The following is a 17952-nucleotide window of genomic DNA, read 5'->3' on the forward strand; positions in this document are numbered from 1 at the left end:
AACCCACTTGCTCGGTCCAAAACCTCTTTTTTTTTAATTCATATGTCACCCTGTAACGGGGTGAGTCTGCGGACTGATGAGGAGTGGTGGGCACCCAGAATTGACCCAGTACAACCTCCTTCCTTGCAGACAGAGTCATGGGGGACGGATTACGACGAACACGAAGAAGAGGAGCACGGCTCCTTTAAGTGGGCATACACGGAGGAGGTGGATCCGCCTCCTGCACACGTCAGCGAGTCCGGATTGGCTAAAACTGAGGAAGTGTTGTTCATGGCGTGTGACATCACCCCAGAAGAGACGGCGAGGAGCGGAGACGGAGACGAAGAACCAAAGACCGGAGTTACCGAAGAAAGAAGCGGAGAACCCGAAGAACAACTGGGAGTAGGCGGAGGAGAGTCCGTGGGAAAGCCAGGAGGCCAACGACCCTGCGAGCCGCCGTGCCACTCTCTCGGGGGAGGAGCGTGGATTTCCCAGGTACGGCAGCGTATGGCGGCTTGGGTGGGGAGCAAGCGTGTTAAATAGTGTACAGAACCCCTGTTTGTGTCCTGCGTCCCCCCCCCTCTTGTTTCCATTTACCCCGTGTTTACCCTCACCGTCTGTGTACAACCCACCCACTTCACTGGCATAGGTTAGAGGTGCACGTTCACCGGTGACTCCTCTCCCAACACACTACACCCGGTCCCTCGGTGCATAAACCCCAGCGGACAGCTGAACTAACGGCTCCCTTTCTGTTGGTCTTCTCTTTCCATGGGCACCGGAGTCAAGGGAGCAGCATAAAACCCGGACCCTGACCAGACCTTGAGAGGCAGCGCTGTGCCCAGAATAGGAGAAGGAAGAACCCCCGAACGCCAAAACGGATCCAAGCCAGTTTGCAAAAGAGAGACTCACGTTTAGAACAAGGAGAACATTAATGTTAAAGACTAACCGAGGAATTCCAATAAAGCCCTCTTTAACCCCACGAACCGGTGTCCAACTCGTTCCTGCATCACAACCTGATACTTCTATTGCCCCTGGTCCACAAGCCCAGTCCACACACCCCTAAGCCCTAGACAGCCCAAAATGGCAAGGTGCAGTGTATTTAAAAGGTTGGACATATACTTTTGAGTTTTACCTGCCCAGGTTTTGAAAAACTCTAAAATTCATGTTTCACTTCTGTAAGGCCTGTCTTGCCCATTGGCTATCATTGGGATTACCTTATTACATCGTATAAGTGTCATTTCCAATTTAGTTGAGATAGAAATTTCAGTTTGGTGTCTTTGAGCTCATAATTTAAAATCACAACTTCTGGTGAAGTCGGATTTTAAATTAAATTAGGAGTCTGAAGATGCCATGTTTAGAAAATAGATATTTTATTACTTTCACCATTCTGGGCCTATGCCTCTCTCTGAATACACGTCTCGGGGAGTGACAGCTGTGCTCTGACAATTCCCACTAGACAGTCACACACAGGGGGAGCTGAGGTGTGTCATTCACATCCTGAGGGGCCATCACCGGGCTGATGGGCCTTCCTGAGCTAGATGGGAGGGAGGATCTGACACTTGCACCCGAATAGGGCTGTGCCGCCCCCACAAGAAGAGCGAAATAAGGAAGGAGTTAATGCCAAAAAGAAAAGCACAGCAGGTGGAGCTGAAGGAGGTGTGAGTCCAAAGCTGGAGAGACTGCTGAGTACCCTATAAGAGAAATGAGTGTAGAAGTGTATGTGCGGCTGGAAGTCAATCCGATCTACTTTAATTTACCAATAACTTCCCCTAGTTGGGAAAGCAGGCAGACAAACAGTAGGAAGAAGTAAATAGGATGGTTACAGCGCCAAAGGTGCTTTGGGAACCTTTGAATACGTTGTCTGGTGTTGTCATCCCCAGGGGTTTGTGGATGGAGTGCAAGGGAGTTGTGAATTGGCCCACTGAAGAGCCCGGGAGAACAGCTCAAAATGGTCCATCCTCTGAAGTTATTACTAAATTCTGAAAGTTTATTGATCACTTGAAACGGAGGGTCCCACAGAAAGAGGTGAAGTGTCCAAGATAACAAGGGCAGCCCAGGAGCCCAAAGAATCGGCGCCTACTCATTATGAAAGGCTAATGCATATCTCCAGACAGTGGAACGGAAGATCAGACGTCCAAAGGCCTTAACAGTCTTGTTTTGGTGATTGTGTTTGGGGTGTGCACGGAGCTTTAGCTCTGAAATACAGCACAATGTGATGTGATAGCAGACAAAGTCCTCAGGCGAGATCCTGAAGATTGTAGTGACAGTCAACAGGCCAAACAGGGAAAGATTGAAGAGAGGCATTTTGTGGCACAGGCGAAGTTGGCACAGAGAAGTGGGCAGCAGAGGAGTCCTTCCATGCCAGGCTGAGGTTTTGGACCTGTTTAAACTCTGCACAAGGGCATGCAAGGTGGGGTTTAGTACGCAGTGAGAGCGACTATTGTTCCACAGAGAGTTTGAGGGTTTGTTGATAACTCGAATATGAATGTGAACCTTAACGCTTTTGAAAAGCATCCCATGTCATATTTGCAACAAGGTTGGGCACTGGAGTGTAGACAGAATCCCAACAGAGTTCAGAATGATAACCATAGTGTTGTACCCTGTGACACAAGCAAACACTGGTAGCCAAGTAAAGTTCACAACTACCTTTATTCTGTAGCTGGTCCAAGTACATCCAGATGGTATACAAGTACATGAGATGGGTAGTCTAGGGAAACAGGTGAAGTAGATGTTGGTTAGCCTGTAGTCAACCCTTAGCTCCATGTAACAGCAAACCCCACCAGGAGCAGCCTGCCCGCTGCTCAGCCTATCTCGAACCATCATTCCTCACTCACACAGACAGCCAACATGCTGTGCATTACTGAATCCCCAACATTCTACAGTAAACATGCGCACTGGCTGAGCAGCAGGAAGATTGATGAACTCCAGGGTATAAGTACACTATGCAGGGCATGACACATTCCCCTCCTCTTAAAATGGAAAACGAAAGTTGCAAATACAAGTAAACATTTAGAGAAAAACTATACACTAGAAAAATTACAAATGCAATAAACATTTCAAAACCCAGGGAAGTGCAATTATGTAAACATCACACGAGGGTCAGAGCCATTAGAAACAGAAAGAATGGATAGCTTACAACCAATAGGTAGCGTAAAATAACCCAGCCTCTCCCAATAAATAAAACGAGAAAACTATGTTGCGAAATGCAAAGGGCCAAAAAGAAACCCCGCAACTTCAATCGCTACTGCCAGGGAACAAATGAAGAAACAAGATTCCTCACATAAGGAAACTTTCAAACGTTGTGAAGATGGAGCTAAAAACCAATCTTTCACACCTCATCATATGAGGTACAAACACTTCGGATCGACCCATAAAGTCCACCCAACTGTAAGGGTCTAAGACTTTAACCATGTATATGGGACCATAAATCATGAAAATAGACCCTGTGAAGAGGAACCGTACCCATGAAGCTGGGTTTGGTGGCTCAGTGGACTAATGCGTCCACTGCAGGGGCCTGTGTTCGACCTCATGGTCACAGGTTTAAATACCTCAAGCATGGATACTAAACCATACAACACATTGTACTAGCATGGCAAAAAAATTCTGTAGGAAAAAATAAAAAAATAAAACCAGACACTGCGCCGGTGAGCGGTCTCTCGCCCGGATCAGGCTAGATTTAGGTTAAATGTAAGCAGCTGACCTGGACTGGAGGTTCATTTCTACTATATAAACGTCATATTCCAACTTGGCACTAGATGGCAGCATAACACTAGGCAGAGAACACCGAAAAAAACCTCAAAGGCCTAAGTTTTGAACATTTGTATGCCACACAGAGAATATTGAAAAATAATACCCACAGTTTTGAATTTTTTTTACGCCCACTAGAGCAAAAAAAACGAGTCACTGTTCTTTTTTAATGAGTCACACACAGTTCGTGTTGTAAAATGACAGCTGCTCCATATGTCTCTCATACGTGTTCTGCCACTTTCAAACAAGAGTGTATCTTCATGCTACTCTTTCCTACTGTCCATGTGTAAGATGGCAAGAAAACAAACAGATTCTGTCACCGGATGGTAGTTAATAGCAGAGCAGACTTCCACTCACCACCGGTGTCCAGACTGCATCCACAGACCTCTGACCACAGACCGATGAGCCATGAGACGACCCCCCAGCGCTGCACGAAAACAGACTCGCGGCATCTAACTCCGCGCCACAGAAGAAGACGTGCTGAAGAATAAGACGTGGTTGTGATGTCTCAAAGTTGAGGAAGACCATAAACAACTAGTACACCATCACTAATCCAATCTGCAACCTCTAGAGAGGTCTACACACCTTGTAGACCCATGTAGCACACAAAATCCATTTCCTGGCACCTTCAACGTAGCGCCCACAACAGGCAGCTAACAGACTTCGTGCAGGACAGATGCCCATGAAAATCTTGGCATGTGCTGCATACAAGCACAATTTATACATAGTCAAAGGGATTTGGAGCACCCTGCTGACACGTCATAGCTGAATTACCTCATGCATCATGGTCAATGTGGTTCAATGTTGCTCGCTTCACACACACTTCTCACAGTTTGTTGGCCAGTGCCAGTACCAGTATTCTTTTCAAGTGTATCCCCAGACACGTGTTTCTAGATTCTTCTTTCTTTAAAGTCATTACCAAGGAACTCTCTTCCCTTGATTGCGCAGGCCTTGCGGCAAACGTTCAGTACAGCATGCTTTTGTTGGGGCTGTCCGTTGTACAGGACACGGTGGGGTTGCTGAGTATGCTGTACCAAATTCTTTGGTTGCGATGATTCCTCTTGTGTTGCTTCTTGTGTTGCCTCTTGTATGCTTTATATAGCGTTATTTCCTAGTCTGCGCTAGTAAAACTCGTGGCTCCTTCTCACCCTCTGGACTCGTTAAAGATGTCATCTTCTGCTTCCTTGACCATTGTGGAGATTAGTCTCCAACTCTCGCTCGTCGCCAAAATATGTTGTACCTTGTGTCATATGTAAACGCTGCTAGCCAAGTAAAGTTCACAAGTACCTTTATTCGGTAGCGCGTCCAAGTACATCCAGATGGTATACTAGTAGGTTGTCCAGGTAAACAGGTGAGTAAATGTAGGTTAGCCAGTAGTCAATCCTTGGTTCCATGTAACAGCAAACCCCACCAGGAGCAGCCCCACTAGGAGCAGCCTGCCTGCTGCTCAGCCCATCTCTAACCATCATTCCTCACTCACACAGACACCCAGCCTTCCGTGCATCACTGCATTCACAACGTTCTACTCTAAACACACACAGTGGCTGAGCAGCAGAAAGATTGATAAACTACAGGTTATAAGTACACTAGGCAGTCAATCAATCAATCAATCATGTCATTTGTAAAGCGCACTACTCACCCGTGAGCGTCTCAAGGCGCTGGGGTGGTGAATGCTGCTACTGCTCGAAAAGCCAGGTCTTGTGGAGTTTTCTGAAGGTCAGCAGGTCTTGGGTCAGCCGTAGGTGGATGGGGAGGGTGTTCCAGGTCTTGGCGGCGAGGTGGGAGAACGATCTGCTGCCGGAGGTCGCTCTTCGGAAGCGGGGGACTGTGGCGAGGGCAAGGTCGGCAGAGCAGAGCTGGCGGGTGGGGGTGTAGAAGCTGAGTCGTCTGTTGAGGTACGTTGGTCCGGTGTAATGGAGTGCCTTGTGTGCGTGGGTGAGGAGCTTGAAGATTATCCTCTTGTTGACCGGGAGCCAGTGCAGGTCTCTCAGGTGGGATGTGATGTGGTTGCGGCGAGGTATGTCGAGGATCACGCGTGCAGAGGCCTTCTGGATGCATGGGAGCCGTCTCAGAAGTTTGGCCGAGGCTCCTGATTAGAGGGCGTTTCCGTAGTCCAACCTGCTGCTGACGAGGTACTGGGTGACCGTTCTTCTCATTTCAGTGGAGATCCACTTGTAGATCCTGCGGAGCATGCGGAGGGTGTTGAAGCAGGAGTAGGAGACGGCGTTGACCTGTTTAGTCATGGAGAGGGTGGTGTTGAGAATGACCCCTAGGTTGCGTGCGTGGTCGGCGGGTGTTGGGGCGGTTCCCAGTGCGGTCGGCCACCAGGAGTCATCTCAGGCCGAAGGGGTGGATCCGAGGATGAGGACCTCCGTCTTGTCCGAGTTCAGCTTCAGTCGGCTGTTCCTCATCCATTCAGCAACGGCCTTCAATCCTTCATAAAGGTTGGTTTTGGTGGTGTGAGGGTCTTTGGTGAGGGAGAGGATCAGCTGGGTGTCATCAGCATAGGAGATGATGTTGAGGTCATGCTGACGGGCGACGTGAGCGAGCGGTGCCATGTAGATGGCGGCGATGAGGGTAGTCTCTGTGCTGTGGTTGCTGCAGAACCCGGTCTGGGAAGGGTCCAGGATGTTGTTCTCCTCGAGGTAGCGGGTCAGTTGTTCGTTGAGGGTCTTCTCGATGACCTTTGCCGGGAACGGGAGCAGGGATTTCTTGAGTTGAGCCTTGGGTTTCTTGAGTAAGGCGTTGATCTCAGCGTGCTTTCACCTCTCCGGGAAGGTTGCTGTCTCGAAGGAGGTGTTGATTACTTTCCGGGGATGGGGTGTGATGGGTGTGCTGGATTTGTTGAAGATGTGGTGTGGGCATGGGACTGGCGGAGATCTGGAGTGGATGGTGTTCATGATCTTGATGGTGTCGTGGTCGTTAATGTTGGTCCAGGAGAGCAGGCGGTTGGTGCAGAGGGTGGTCGTGGTCTCATAACACATATGAATTAACAGAACATGAATGTGATGTCACAGAGTGGGGCGACGCAGTCAGCAGCTCCAGCCCACCTGGCCTCTGTGCAGAACATGCAAAATCAGACACTAAATCTTGCAAAATTGTTAGAAGCCTCATTGGTGCAGCAACACGTGAAATAAAGTATTTACTTTTCAGCAGGGCCCCAAATATCAGCAGAATTCATGATAATAAATGACAATTTCCCCCAATTTTACAATTGAATCTGGCTCTCATCTACCACAATGCCAGTGCCCAAGGGCGCCCTGGATTGCATGCTTGGTGCAATGTTAGAAGTAGCCCAGTGTGGCCATATGTAGAAGGCGAGGTGAATGACCACCAAGTATTGTTTTTGATCAGTAGTGGTTCTACTCGTTCCACGGCTCATACAACGGCGGTCCCACACCCACCCCTCTTGAGAAGAGAAACCCAAGTTGTAGACATCTCCAAGAAGCAGATTACAACTCAAGTTTCAGCAAATGCCCCTGATTGAGGATGCACATGAGTTTATAATATGTAACATGAGTCGTGTTCATTTACTAGGAAGGAACCGCATAAAAAAAACATTGATACTTGTATAGCGCACTACTTACCCGCAAGGGTCTCAAGGCGCTTGTACGAATACCACTGTGGAACCCATCCTGGCTTTCCCTGTGAAGCGTCCACTCCTGGGCACCCCCAAGGTGGAGGCCAGGCATCCTTAGCGTTGTGGGGGCCGTTGTGGAGATTAAGCAAGCTATTGCCCAGAGATGCAGAGTGGGACTCCATGATTGGAATAGGCACCGAGGTGAGAATTATCAGGTCCGTAGAATTTTTGAGCCCAACACCCGCAGAGGCGGGGAATTGAACTCTGGTCCCGGGCTAGACCTCTGCACAACGTACTGTACGCAGGATGCTGTAGTAATACCGACCCAGATGCTGAACTTCAACTAAAATCACCAGAGTTGGAAGTCGGCTTCTCCCGCTTTGACAAAGGAAGACTTAGCTCTGGACTTAAAATGCGCATTGAAGGAGGAAGTCTGGGATTTTATAGGCAAAGTTACTGGATTGATAAAAGGAGTAGCGCCCGTCGAAATAAAGGTAGAACCAGAAACAGCACACATGAAATTAGCAAAAGGCCAATGATTGTTTATGTACAGGAAGATTCCCCATCTTGTACATAAACAATCCCTTTTTAAAAATGCCATTTTGCAACATGTGTGCACTGCATTAAGCAGCATACATGGAAGTTACAAAACGTGATTTAAAGATTGCTTTGATGCAGGAGTGTCCCCTTGTATATGTGCAGGGAGGGGGCACTTCCTGCACATAAACTATCTTCCCCTCATGGCAGACACCCGTGCTGCGTTGGCGCTAGGCATCTAAGTTTAGCACCAGCGGAGGGCGGAACAGAGGGCTGCACCACTTTCTTGTAATTATGTTGCAGCCCTGCCTTTCTGAAATGTCGGAAAGAGGCGTTAAGCCAGGAAGGCTAACGCCTCTCTCTTTCACTTCCTGGTACATATACACCAGAGCCTCTCTTTTCCATGAAGAGGGAGCGATAACAATTGATGGCAACATCCACCAATTCCCAGAGTCAGATCCCTATCAGGTGTGTGAACCCAGAAGAGGAAACATGAGCCGAAACTCCGCAAGATGATATTAAGAGGCGCAGTCAGGTGAATCACAAGAGCCACCGGGGCAAGATAAGGCGCAGTCAGGTGAATCTCTAGAGCCACCAGGGCAAGATGAGGTGCAGTCAGGTCAATCAGAGCCACCGGGGCAAGAGAAGGCGCAGTCAGGTGAATCACAAGAGCCACCGGGGCAAGAGAAGGCGCAGTCAGGTGAATCTCCAGAGCCACCGGGGCAAGATGAGGCGCAGTCAGGTGAATCTCTAGAGCCACCGGGGCAAGATATGGCGCAGTCAGGTGAATCTCTAGAGCCACCGGGGAAAGAGAAGGCGCAGTCAGGTGAATCTCTAGAGCCACCGGGGCAAGATGAGGCACAGTCAGGTGAATCTCTAGAGCCACCGGGGCAAGATATGGCGCAGTCAAGTGAATCTCTAGAGCCACCGGGGAAAGAGAAGGCGCAGTCAGGTGAATCTCTAGAGCCACCGGGGCAAGATATGGCGCAGTCAGGTGAATCTCTAGAGCCACCGGGGAAAGAGAAGGCGCAGTCAGGTGAATCTCCAGAGCCACCGGGGCAAGATGAGGCGCAGTCAGGTGAAACACTAGAGCCAACGGGGCAAGATATGGCGCAGTCAGGTGAATCTCTAGAGCCACCGGGGAAAGAGAAGGCGCAGTCAGGTGAATCTCTAGAGCCACCGGGGCAAGAGAAGGCGCAGTCAGGTGAATCTCTAGAGCCACCGGGGCAAGATGAGGCACAGTTAGGTGAATCACTAGAGCCACCGGGGCAAGAGAAGGCGCAGTCAGGTAAATCTCTCGAGCCACCGGGGCAAGATGAGGTGCAGTCAGGTGAATCATTAGAGCCACCGGGGCAAGATATGGCGCAGTCAGGTGAATCTCTAGAGCCACCGGGGCAAGAGAAGGCGCAGTCAGGTGAATCACTAGAGCCAACGGGGAAGGATAAGGCGCAGTCAGGTGAATCTCTAGAGCCACCGGGGCAAGATAAGGCGCAGTCAGGTGAATCACTAGAGCCAACGGGGAAGGATAAGGCGCAGTCAGGTGAATCTCTCGAGCCACCGGGGCAAGATGAGGTGCAGTCAGGTGAATCATTAGAGCCACCGGGGCAAGAGAAGGCGCAGTCAGGTGCATCTCCAGAACCACCGGGGCAAGAGAAGGCGCAGTCAGGTGAATCTCTAGAGCCACCGGGGCAAGAGAAGGCGCAGTCAGGTGAATCTCTAGAGCCACCGGGGCAAGAGAAGGCGCAGTCAGGTGAATCTCTAGAGCCACCGGGGCAAGATGAGGCGCAGTCAGGTCAGTCTCTAGGGCCACCGAGGCAAGGTACGGGGCAGTTAGGTGAATCTCTAGTGCCACTGGGGCAAGTAGAGGCATAGTCAGGTGAAATTCTAGAGCCACCGGGGCAAGATGAGGCGCAGTCAGGTGAATCTCTAGAGCCACAGAGGCAAGAGAAGGCGTAGTCAGGTGAATCACAACAGCCACCGGGGCAAGAGAAGGAACAGTTAGTTGAATCTCTAGAACCACCGGGGCAAGATGAGGCGCAGTCAGGTGAATCTCTAGAGCCATCGGGGCAAGAGAAAGCGCAGTCAGGTGAATCTCTAGAGCCACTGGGGCAAGATGAGGCGCAGTCAGGTGAATCTCTAGAGCCACAGGGGCAAGATAAGGCACAGTCAGGTGAATCTCTAGAGCCACCGGGGCAAGATAAGGCACAGTCAGGTGAATCTCTAGAGCCACCGGGGCAAGATGAGGTGCAGTCAGATGAATCTCTAGAGCTACATGGGCAAGAGAAGGCGTAGTTAGGTGAATTTCTAGAGCCACAGGGGCAAGAGAAGGTGCAGTTAGGTGAATTTCTAGAGCCACCGTGGCAAGAGAAGCCGCAGTCAGGTGAATCTCTTGAGCCACCGGGGCAAGATAAGGCGCAGTCAGGTGAATCACTAGAGCCAACGGGGCAAGATAAGGCACAATCAGGTGCATCTCCAGAACCACCAGGGCAAGATAAGGCACAGTCAGGTGAATCTCTAGAGCCACAGGGGCAAGAGAAGGCGCAGTCAGGTGAATCACAACAGCCACCGGGGCAAGAGAAGGAACAGTCAGGTGAATCTCTAGAACCACCAGGGCAAGATGAGGCGCAGTCAGGTGAATCTCTAGAGCCACTGGGGCAAGATAAGGCACAGTCAGGTGAATCTCTAGAGCCACAGGGGCAAGATAAGGCGCAGTTAGATGAATCTCTAGAGCCACCGGGGCAAGAGAAGGTGCAGTCAGATGAATCTCCAGAGCCACCGGGGCAAGATGAGGCGCAGTCAGATGAATCTCTAGAGCCTCCGGGGCAAGAGAAGGTGCAGTCAGATGAATCTCTAGAGCCACAGGGGCAAGATCAAGTGAGGACGCCCCATAGTCTTGATTCTAGAGTAACAGAGAATCAGACTCAAGCATCTCCTGACTTCCAGGTGTGTACCGGATTGCTGCGAGAGACAAAGATGATTGGGGTGAAAACAGTCCCCAATCTGTGACATTTGAAGAGGTTTTCACAGGGATCGAAAGCAGATCTGAAGGCACAAGTGAGAACCGTGAGTCAGAGCCGCTCAGAAGCACTTCTAGTGTAAGAGTGCGTAAAATAAATATATCATTTGTGGATTTATATAGCACAGCTTATCACCCGTGAGTGTATCCAGGCGCCGTCCATGGGAACGGGAGTATTAAGTCATTTGCCCAGAATCACAGGATGCTGAGCCGATGCCTAGACTCGAACCCAGAACCCCAACTCCAGAGTCGGCAGCTCTGGCTGCTTCTCCACATCCTCTCCCCAGAAGGTATGCGGGTCATGAAAAGCCACATCTCGTTAATGTCCAACAAACTGTGCAAACAGAGACAGAAGTCCTTAATTTGACAGATTGCAAATTAATTTTTGAAGACTCTACATGAACATCTAGCGATTAAAAGCTGAGCTCATGATTCTTGGATGACTTCGGATGAGAAGCTGCACTGAGATTCCAACTGAGATCTGAAGTTGAAGCCGTTTTGTTTTGTAAGCTAGGTATCCAGTGAAGATATCAGGTTTCCTAAGGTATCCAGTGAAGATATCAGGTTTCCTAAGGTATCCAGTGAAGATATTAGGTTTCCTAAGGTATCCAGTGAAGATATCAGGTTTCCTAAGGTACCCAGTAGAAGATGTAGGGTGTCCCTTTTCGTTATCCAGTCGGAGATAGCAGGATTCATTTCCTGAAGCCAACATTGAGGATATAAAGTGAACTTTTATTTGTACTTTGATATTTTTCTTGAGCTTTGATTTTCTACTGCAAATGCTGGGGCAGATTTACTAGGACTGGCTCTTCCCTGCATATCAGCAGGGATGCACCAGGTAAGATACGACACACAATTCTACCATTGCGCCATCACAGAGGCGCCGCATTTACAATGCGACGCATCGTGGCGCAAGGATAAACAGATGCGTGACGCATCTGATGGCATAAGGGCTGCGCATTGCTGGAGTTGTGTCGCAAGCGTGACGTAACTCCAGCAATGCTCAGGGGCTGCCCATACCTAACATGCTGCGTCACTCCTTACGCCTGTTCAAGCAGGCGCAGGGTTTTGAAGCAGCGGCGCCGGAAAAGTGACTCTGTGAAATCTTGTAGATTTCACTGCGTCACTTTTCGGAGGCTTTTTCCGACCGAACGCCCACCCTGTACACATTAAACCTGACGCAGGTTTAATGTGGCGCAGGGCTTTACAACGTGACGCATCTCCCTAGATACGTCACATTGTAAATAAGGTGCAACACGGTGCATGGTTTACGCCACCGCTGCGTCACAGAAGTGACGCAACGGCGGTGTAAATGTGTCACAAGGGGCTTGTAAATCTGCTCGCTGTGTTTAGAATTTTGAATTAATCTTAGTATTTTTGTAGATGAGAACATGGCAAGTGAAAAATAAATTTGCTTCAAAATGTTACAAGTAGTCTTAGCGATTACAGTATTAATATTCAAAGTTGATTATTTGGTGGAATATAACACTTCAGTTGTGCATACTTCACACAAATAATTAACTAACCAGACCATAGAAGGTGATAGAAAAAAAATCTGATGTTAATTTGTTGCATATTGACAATTCTGCAGGTAATACAAAGAGAATGTTTATGAAAGTTTACTGGACGAATATTCAAGACTCACAGAAGTGAGGGACGGCTACATCTGCCGCTGAGGGAGCGACTTACCATCATGTCCCACCGACCTCTGCGCGGTCGAGCGACTTACCATCATGTCCCACCGACCTCTGCGCGGTCGAGCGACTTACCATCACGTCCCACCGACCTCTGCGCGGTCGAGCGACTTACCATCACGTCCCACCGACCTCTGCGCGGTCATGTTCTGTGTTTATAAACTTGTTTTATCAACAGGGTTTCCTTGAACTGCATCTTCCCAATGCTGCTGTTCCTCTTGAAACTGCCTCTTGTGTAGGTCTTTGTACATTTATGATGGAAGTAAAAGCCGGGCATTGTCTCGATATGTTGCACACACTTCACAACTTAACCAAAGTAGCTATGGCGTCGAATTTAAATGTTGATTAAATAAAGGTGAGAAGGAATTTGTCAAAGGGCTTAAAGAGCAGAAAGTGAGATTCAGTGAAAAGGTTGAGGAAGAGAAGACGGCACTAGAACAGAAAGAAGAGGAGGCTGGAAATGTAAAGGTGAATCCAAAAGTTAGGGCCTCGTTTCTATGTTGCTGGACAGGGAGCTGCACCACAATGGCGATGGAGTACTGTTTGTCACCACCGTGATGGTCGCCCACTCGTTTTAAATGTGGGGGGGCCTATGGTTTAACGACCGCAGAGACTATTCCGTCTCCGCCGTGGTTACACCCCTCCGATGGCCCGGCAAAGTAAGGGCTGTTGGAGGTTGGCCCGTATGTCTGCCCCCCCATGTTTGGATGGATGGACGTACAGGTCAATTTTCACTGCCAGTCACCTCCAGGAAAACCCCTGCCGTAAGGGGCAGAGAATACTACAAAATGCCTCCTTCGCCAAAGGGGAACTCCCATGGCGAGTGGGGCATAGTTTGATTTGCTCAAAAACAAAGTCCCACTTTGGGGTTTTGTTTTAAAAAATTTAAAAAGAAGCAATTTTACTGCATGGCTCTGCCTTGTTACAGAACGTTGACAGGAATCGATGTGACAGCGGCTCCTGTCAATGCTTGAAATGTCCGCTGGCCCGACAGGCATTTCAGAATGTCGAGACTGCGATTTCAGAATGGTCCTCGCTGCCAGCAGCCATCTTCCTCTGTACGCAGTTATTTCTTGTCCTTTCCCCCACCAAGCCCTCTGCACGTAAAGAACAGTTTGTAAGCAAGGTTTCTAAAACACAATGCCATTCTCTTATGTTCAACATGTTGCTTTTTTCTGAAGCGTCGGTTTAATGCTGTTTTAGCAATTGAGAGTCTCAGGGCCTCGCATATTGGGACAACGATGTATTTTTCATGAGAACCTGACTTTGATAAGTGCAAAAAGAACAATTGATGGACAGAATGCAGAACAATGTCATACATTCACCCCAGTACAGAGATCTGGGCCTACATCCATCGTTCTTTTGCTCACCATGCCATTCCAGTGTGGACCCAGCCATATGCAAATCAGAGTTGACCATGCGCCCAATGGGAACAGTCTAGCCCGAACTGCCAGGCCAGGTCCTCCCAGGACTGGAGACAAGCATCCTAGGACCGGTTTCTGGGTTTCACCCCTCTTCAGCCAGGATAGCTTGAATCCAGTGGTGTGGAGAGCATGGGACTCATGTCTGAGCATACCCGTCCCACTCGGGGTGACAAATGCAAAAACAACAGTTGATGGACAGAATGCAGAACAATGTCTTACATTCACCCCAGTACAGAGATCTGGGCCTAAATCCATCGTTCTTTTGCTCACCATGCCATTCCAGTATGGACCCAGCCATATGCAAATCAGTCTTTACCCTGCGCCCAATGGGAACAGTCTAGTCCAGTGTAGTCATAAGAGTTGTACTAACTATAAGGTGTTTCGGAACTACAGGGAACGTACACCATACTTGATTCACCTCTGCCTTTGTACGTTCATATTAAATTGCACGGATCTTCTTATATTTAACTCAATAAAATGAGCTTCATCCAAGTGGCCATGGGCTCCGTCTCCCTGGATTCTTAGGCGGTCACACTCTGTCTGGCTGATTCTCAATTTATGACTTACTTACTGAGCTGAATGACACTCTGCTGTGCCACTATTGCGCTTAACTTGTGCCGGAGCCCACATTATTTACTTCAATGACTGTTTGAGCCTAACTGTTGATTCTGAATTCTGTAATGATTTAAGCCATTAACACACGTTCATGTCGTTGACTCTAATATATGGTTGTTTTGTATTGTGAAGCATATTGAGCTTTGCATTTAATTCTGAAATTATATTTGATATTGGACTGTTTTTGGGTGATCGGGTCCAGTAGGGAGCTCCAAAATCCTTGCATGGATTCACACTGCTCCCAGTTCATCAGTAGCCCTTACTTGACATATGGGAAAAGTGCTACATCAATAGTGTAGCATACACCCAAAAACTTGCTGCAAGCCTGTTGAAGAGTGAGTGGGATGTGGCATGTGCCAGTGGCCTTATGATGCGTCAGGATGAGCAGCAGGTGGGGATGCACAGAGGCTGAATGTGAGGGCTTTAGGCAGAAGGAAGAGGGAGATGGCCCTATCTGAGGTTACAGCAGCAGCACTGCTTTAGCATCACCAGTCGAAACGGTACCCAGTCAAAACGCTTACTCAAAAAACCATCAACCAACCCCAGCGAACTCTAGAATTACCGACCCACCTCCTTGCTCTCCTTCCCGTCCAAGGTATTAGAAAAGGCCAACAACGAAAGACTCACCACCCACCTTGAGCTACTCCACCTTCTCGACTCCTCCCAGTCCGGATTCTGCAGTAACGAAAGCTCTGAGGCCACTCACATCACAGCTACAGACAACATCCGAGCCTCCTCAGTCAAAGAGAAATGGCGGACCTGATCCTCCTCAACATCTCTGCAACGTTTGACATGATAATCAACCCCAAGCTGATCACCAGACTACACAGCACCAGTATCTAAGGGACTGTCCTCAGATGGATCGCCTTGTTCCTCACTGGAAGAACCCAGACTGTCCGCCTACTCCCATTCAACTCTAGACCCAAGGACAGCATCTGAGGGGGTCCCTCAGGGATCATCCCTCGGCCTCACCCTCTTTAACACCTACATGACACGCCTGGCCAACATCACCACATTCCACAGACTCAACATCATCTCATGTGCAGATGAAAGAGGACTAGCACCCTCCATAACCACCAGGTACCTCTGCATCATTGTCGATCGCAAACTGACCATGAAATCCCAGGTCAAAGCAGTCTAATCAGCCTGCTCTTCAACGTGGGCATACTACGGAAGATCTTCAATCGGCATCCCCACCAACATCGGACACACCATCACACAAGCCCTCGCAATGAGACGACTCAACTGCAGCATTGCCCTGTACGCCCGGACATCCACACACCTCAAGAGACCACAAACCATCCAGAACCCAACAGCCAGACTCATTCCCGACCGCTCCCACCAGACCCACCCCCCTACATCAAGGAGCTCGATTGGCCCCCTTTAAAGTAGAGATGCCAAATCAAAATACTGACTGACGCGAACAAAGCCCTTCACAACCTGGCACCGGCTTACATCACCCACCCCCTGAGCTCCCACCTCCCGGCCAGACTACTACAATCCGCCTCCCTGTCAATTGCAGATACTCCCGGCATCTACAGTCTTCCTAACACCTAGACTGGTTCAATGAGCTTGGTTCACAATCAAATATTACAAAGAAACCCTCCCCAGCCACGCGGTACCCTCCCGCTCCACTTGTAGCCACTGCACAAATACAAGCCCAACTCGCTGACTCCTTACTTGTCAAAGAGACTCTTTTCCGACTCGCTCAGGTAGGAATGCTTTCGAATTTTGGAGACCATTTCTTTTAACTCATCGCATGGCACACGTGAAGGCCTGAGGCAGTAGAAGACCTCGCCGTGGCAGTGGTGTGTGTATTCACACAACTCCTCTGTCGAGTTCAGTTTTAATCCACATTCTGCTTGGACGTCTTTCGTCCCGTTGACAAACTTGCCAATCCAATAGAGCTTCTCGTAGCCTTTGTTTCGGGCTCTCCAGAGGGCAGAGACCGCCTCGCTGGAGTGAATCAGCAGGATGGAGAACTGCACTTTGCCTTCCCAAAAGAGCGTGAAGTGGATATGGTAGGTGCCATTGCTCAAGTCCTCAATCGTCCCCGAAGCTCCTGCTTTGAGCTCTGGAGAGTAAATCCGGGCTCTCAAAAAGTCACCCCCATGTTCCTTTTGGGTGCCGGAGAAGTCGTAGACCTGGACCTGGACCGTCAGGTTGTCGCCGACACAGTATGAGTTTTGGGGGTTCAGTATCGTGGCCCGGCTGTGGCTGGCACTGGTGGTCTGGTTCTTCCCAATGAAAAGGGCCTTGGGCATGCTGGCATCGACTCTGCTGAAGATTTCAATGGTTTTCAGGTCTGTCTCAGTCAGACGGGTTTCGGTCTCCACCTTCTCCGCTGGGCCATCTGTGCAGCTTTCGTAAAAATACCTAAAACTCGGAATCTGAAGAGAAAAAAGGAGGATATTATGGTCATATGTCAAGACTCTTCCTGAAACATATGATGGATTGACAATCTTCTAAAACAAGCATGGTCAATGTCACTGGTTTGATCAAGAGTCACTCACTCTCTGGTAACAAAATGAAACTTTCTTAGAGCTGTCCACTATTAGATACGTTTAGAAATAAGAATATGTATCTTCCAGTGTCATCTTTGGAGATACCGGTGGGATGAACCAACATGTCCTTCAGACATAGAGGGATAGAACTCAGCCAGTTGGTGAAGGCCTGTGCTCATTTTTAAGGAGTTTCTCTTCCTTTCCTGGTCTGGTGCAGAGAAGGAAGGACCTCAGCCAGAGGGGGCAGTGTTTGGAACATCTGCCTCCATACCCCTGGGCCCGGTGGATGAGATTCAGGTCACTGGAGGAGGCCAGAAGGAGGCTTAGAGAGGGGAGAAGGGGTCTAGGAGGAGTCCTATGAGATTGAGACCCAAACAGAGGCCACAAAGGAGGCTCACCAACACTCTACAGCTAGAGATTACTACACAAAATACCGATACATCCATGCATACAAACCTAGAGAGAAGCTTGGAAAGAGGCTGACAAGGAGGCCTAGAGGGGACCCCAGAAGATGATGTAGAAGGAAGCTCTGATTCAGGAGACACAGGAGAGGACTCCCAAGGGAGGATGATAAAGAGACAACCTCGAATGGAGCCAGGAGGAGGCCAAGTAGGTTGCCCATTCGCCCAGGCAGAAGGTGACCATACGAGAGGAGCCTGGAAGAGGGCCCACTGGGGCCCAGTAAGAGAGGGCTCAAAAGGGACCAGAAGGGAGTCCAGAGGCTGATCCAGTCAGGGGTCATCCCAGGGGGTGGCAAGCTGGGAACACACAAGGGGGGCCAAACAGGGGGCTTGAAGCAATTATAAAGCAAGAAAACAGACTGAAGAGGGCTTGCACCTGACAGAGTTTGAAAAAG

The 17952-nt window shown here is 49.3% G+C and overlaps 1 protein-coding gene across 1 annotated transcript in view; it reads right to left on the reverse strand.

The window, feature by feature from the left end:
- The window catches only part of LOC147670591 (NXPE family member 1-like), a 138371-nt gene that overhangs the window by 65968 nt on the left and 54451 nt on the right, over positions 1-17952 (reverse strand). Inside the window, exon 3 of the mRNA XM_086948144.1 lies at positions 16273-16982. Within this exon, the coding sequence (XP_086804270.1) occupies positions 16273-16982 (710 nt within the window). The remainder of the gene's footprint in view (positions 1-16272; positions 16983-17952) is intronic.

The sequence above is a fragment of the Lissotriton vulgaris genome, unplaced genomic scaffold (assembly GCF_964263255.1).
Source record: "Lissotriton vulgaris unplaced genomic scaffold, aLisVul1.2 SCAFFOLD_1452, whole genome shotgun sequence".
NCBI classification, from domain to species: Eukaryota; Metazoa; Chordata; class Amphibia; order Caudata; family Salamandridae; genus Lissotriton; species Lissotriton vulgaris.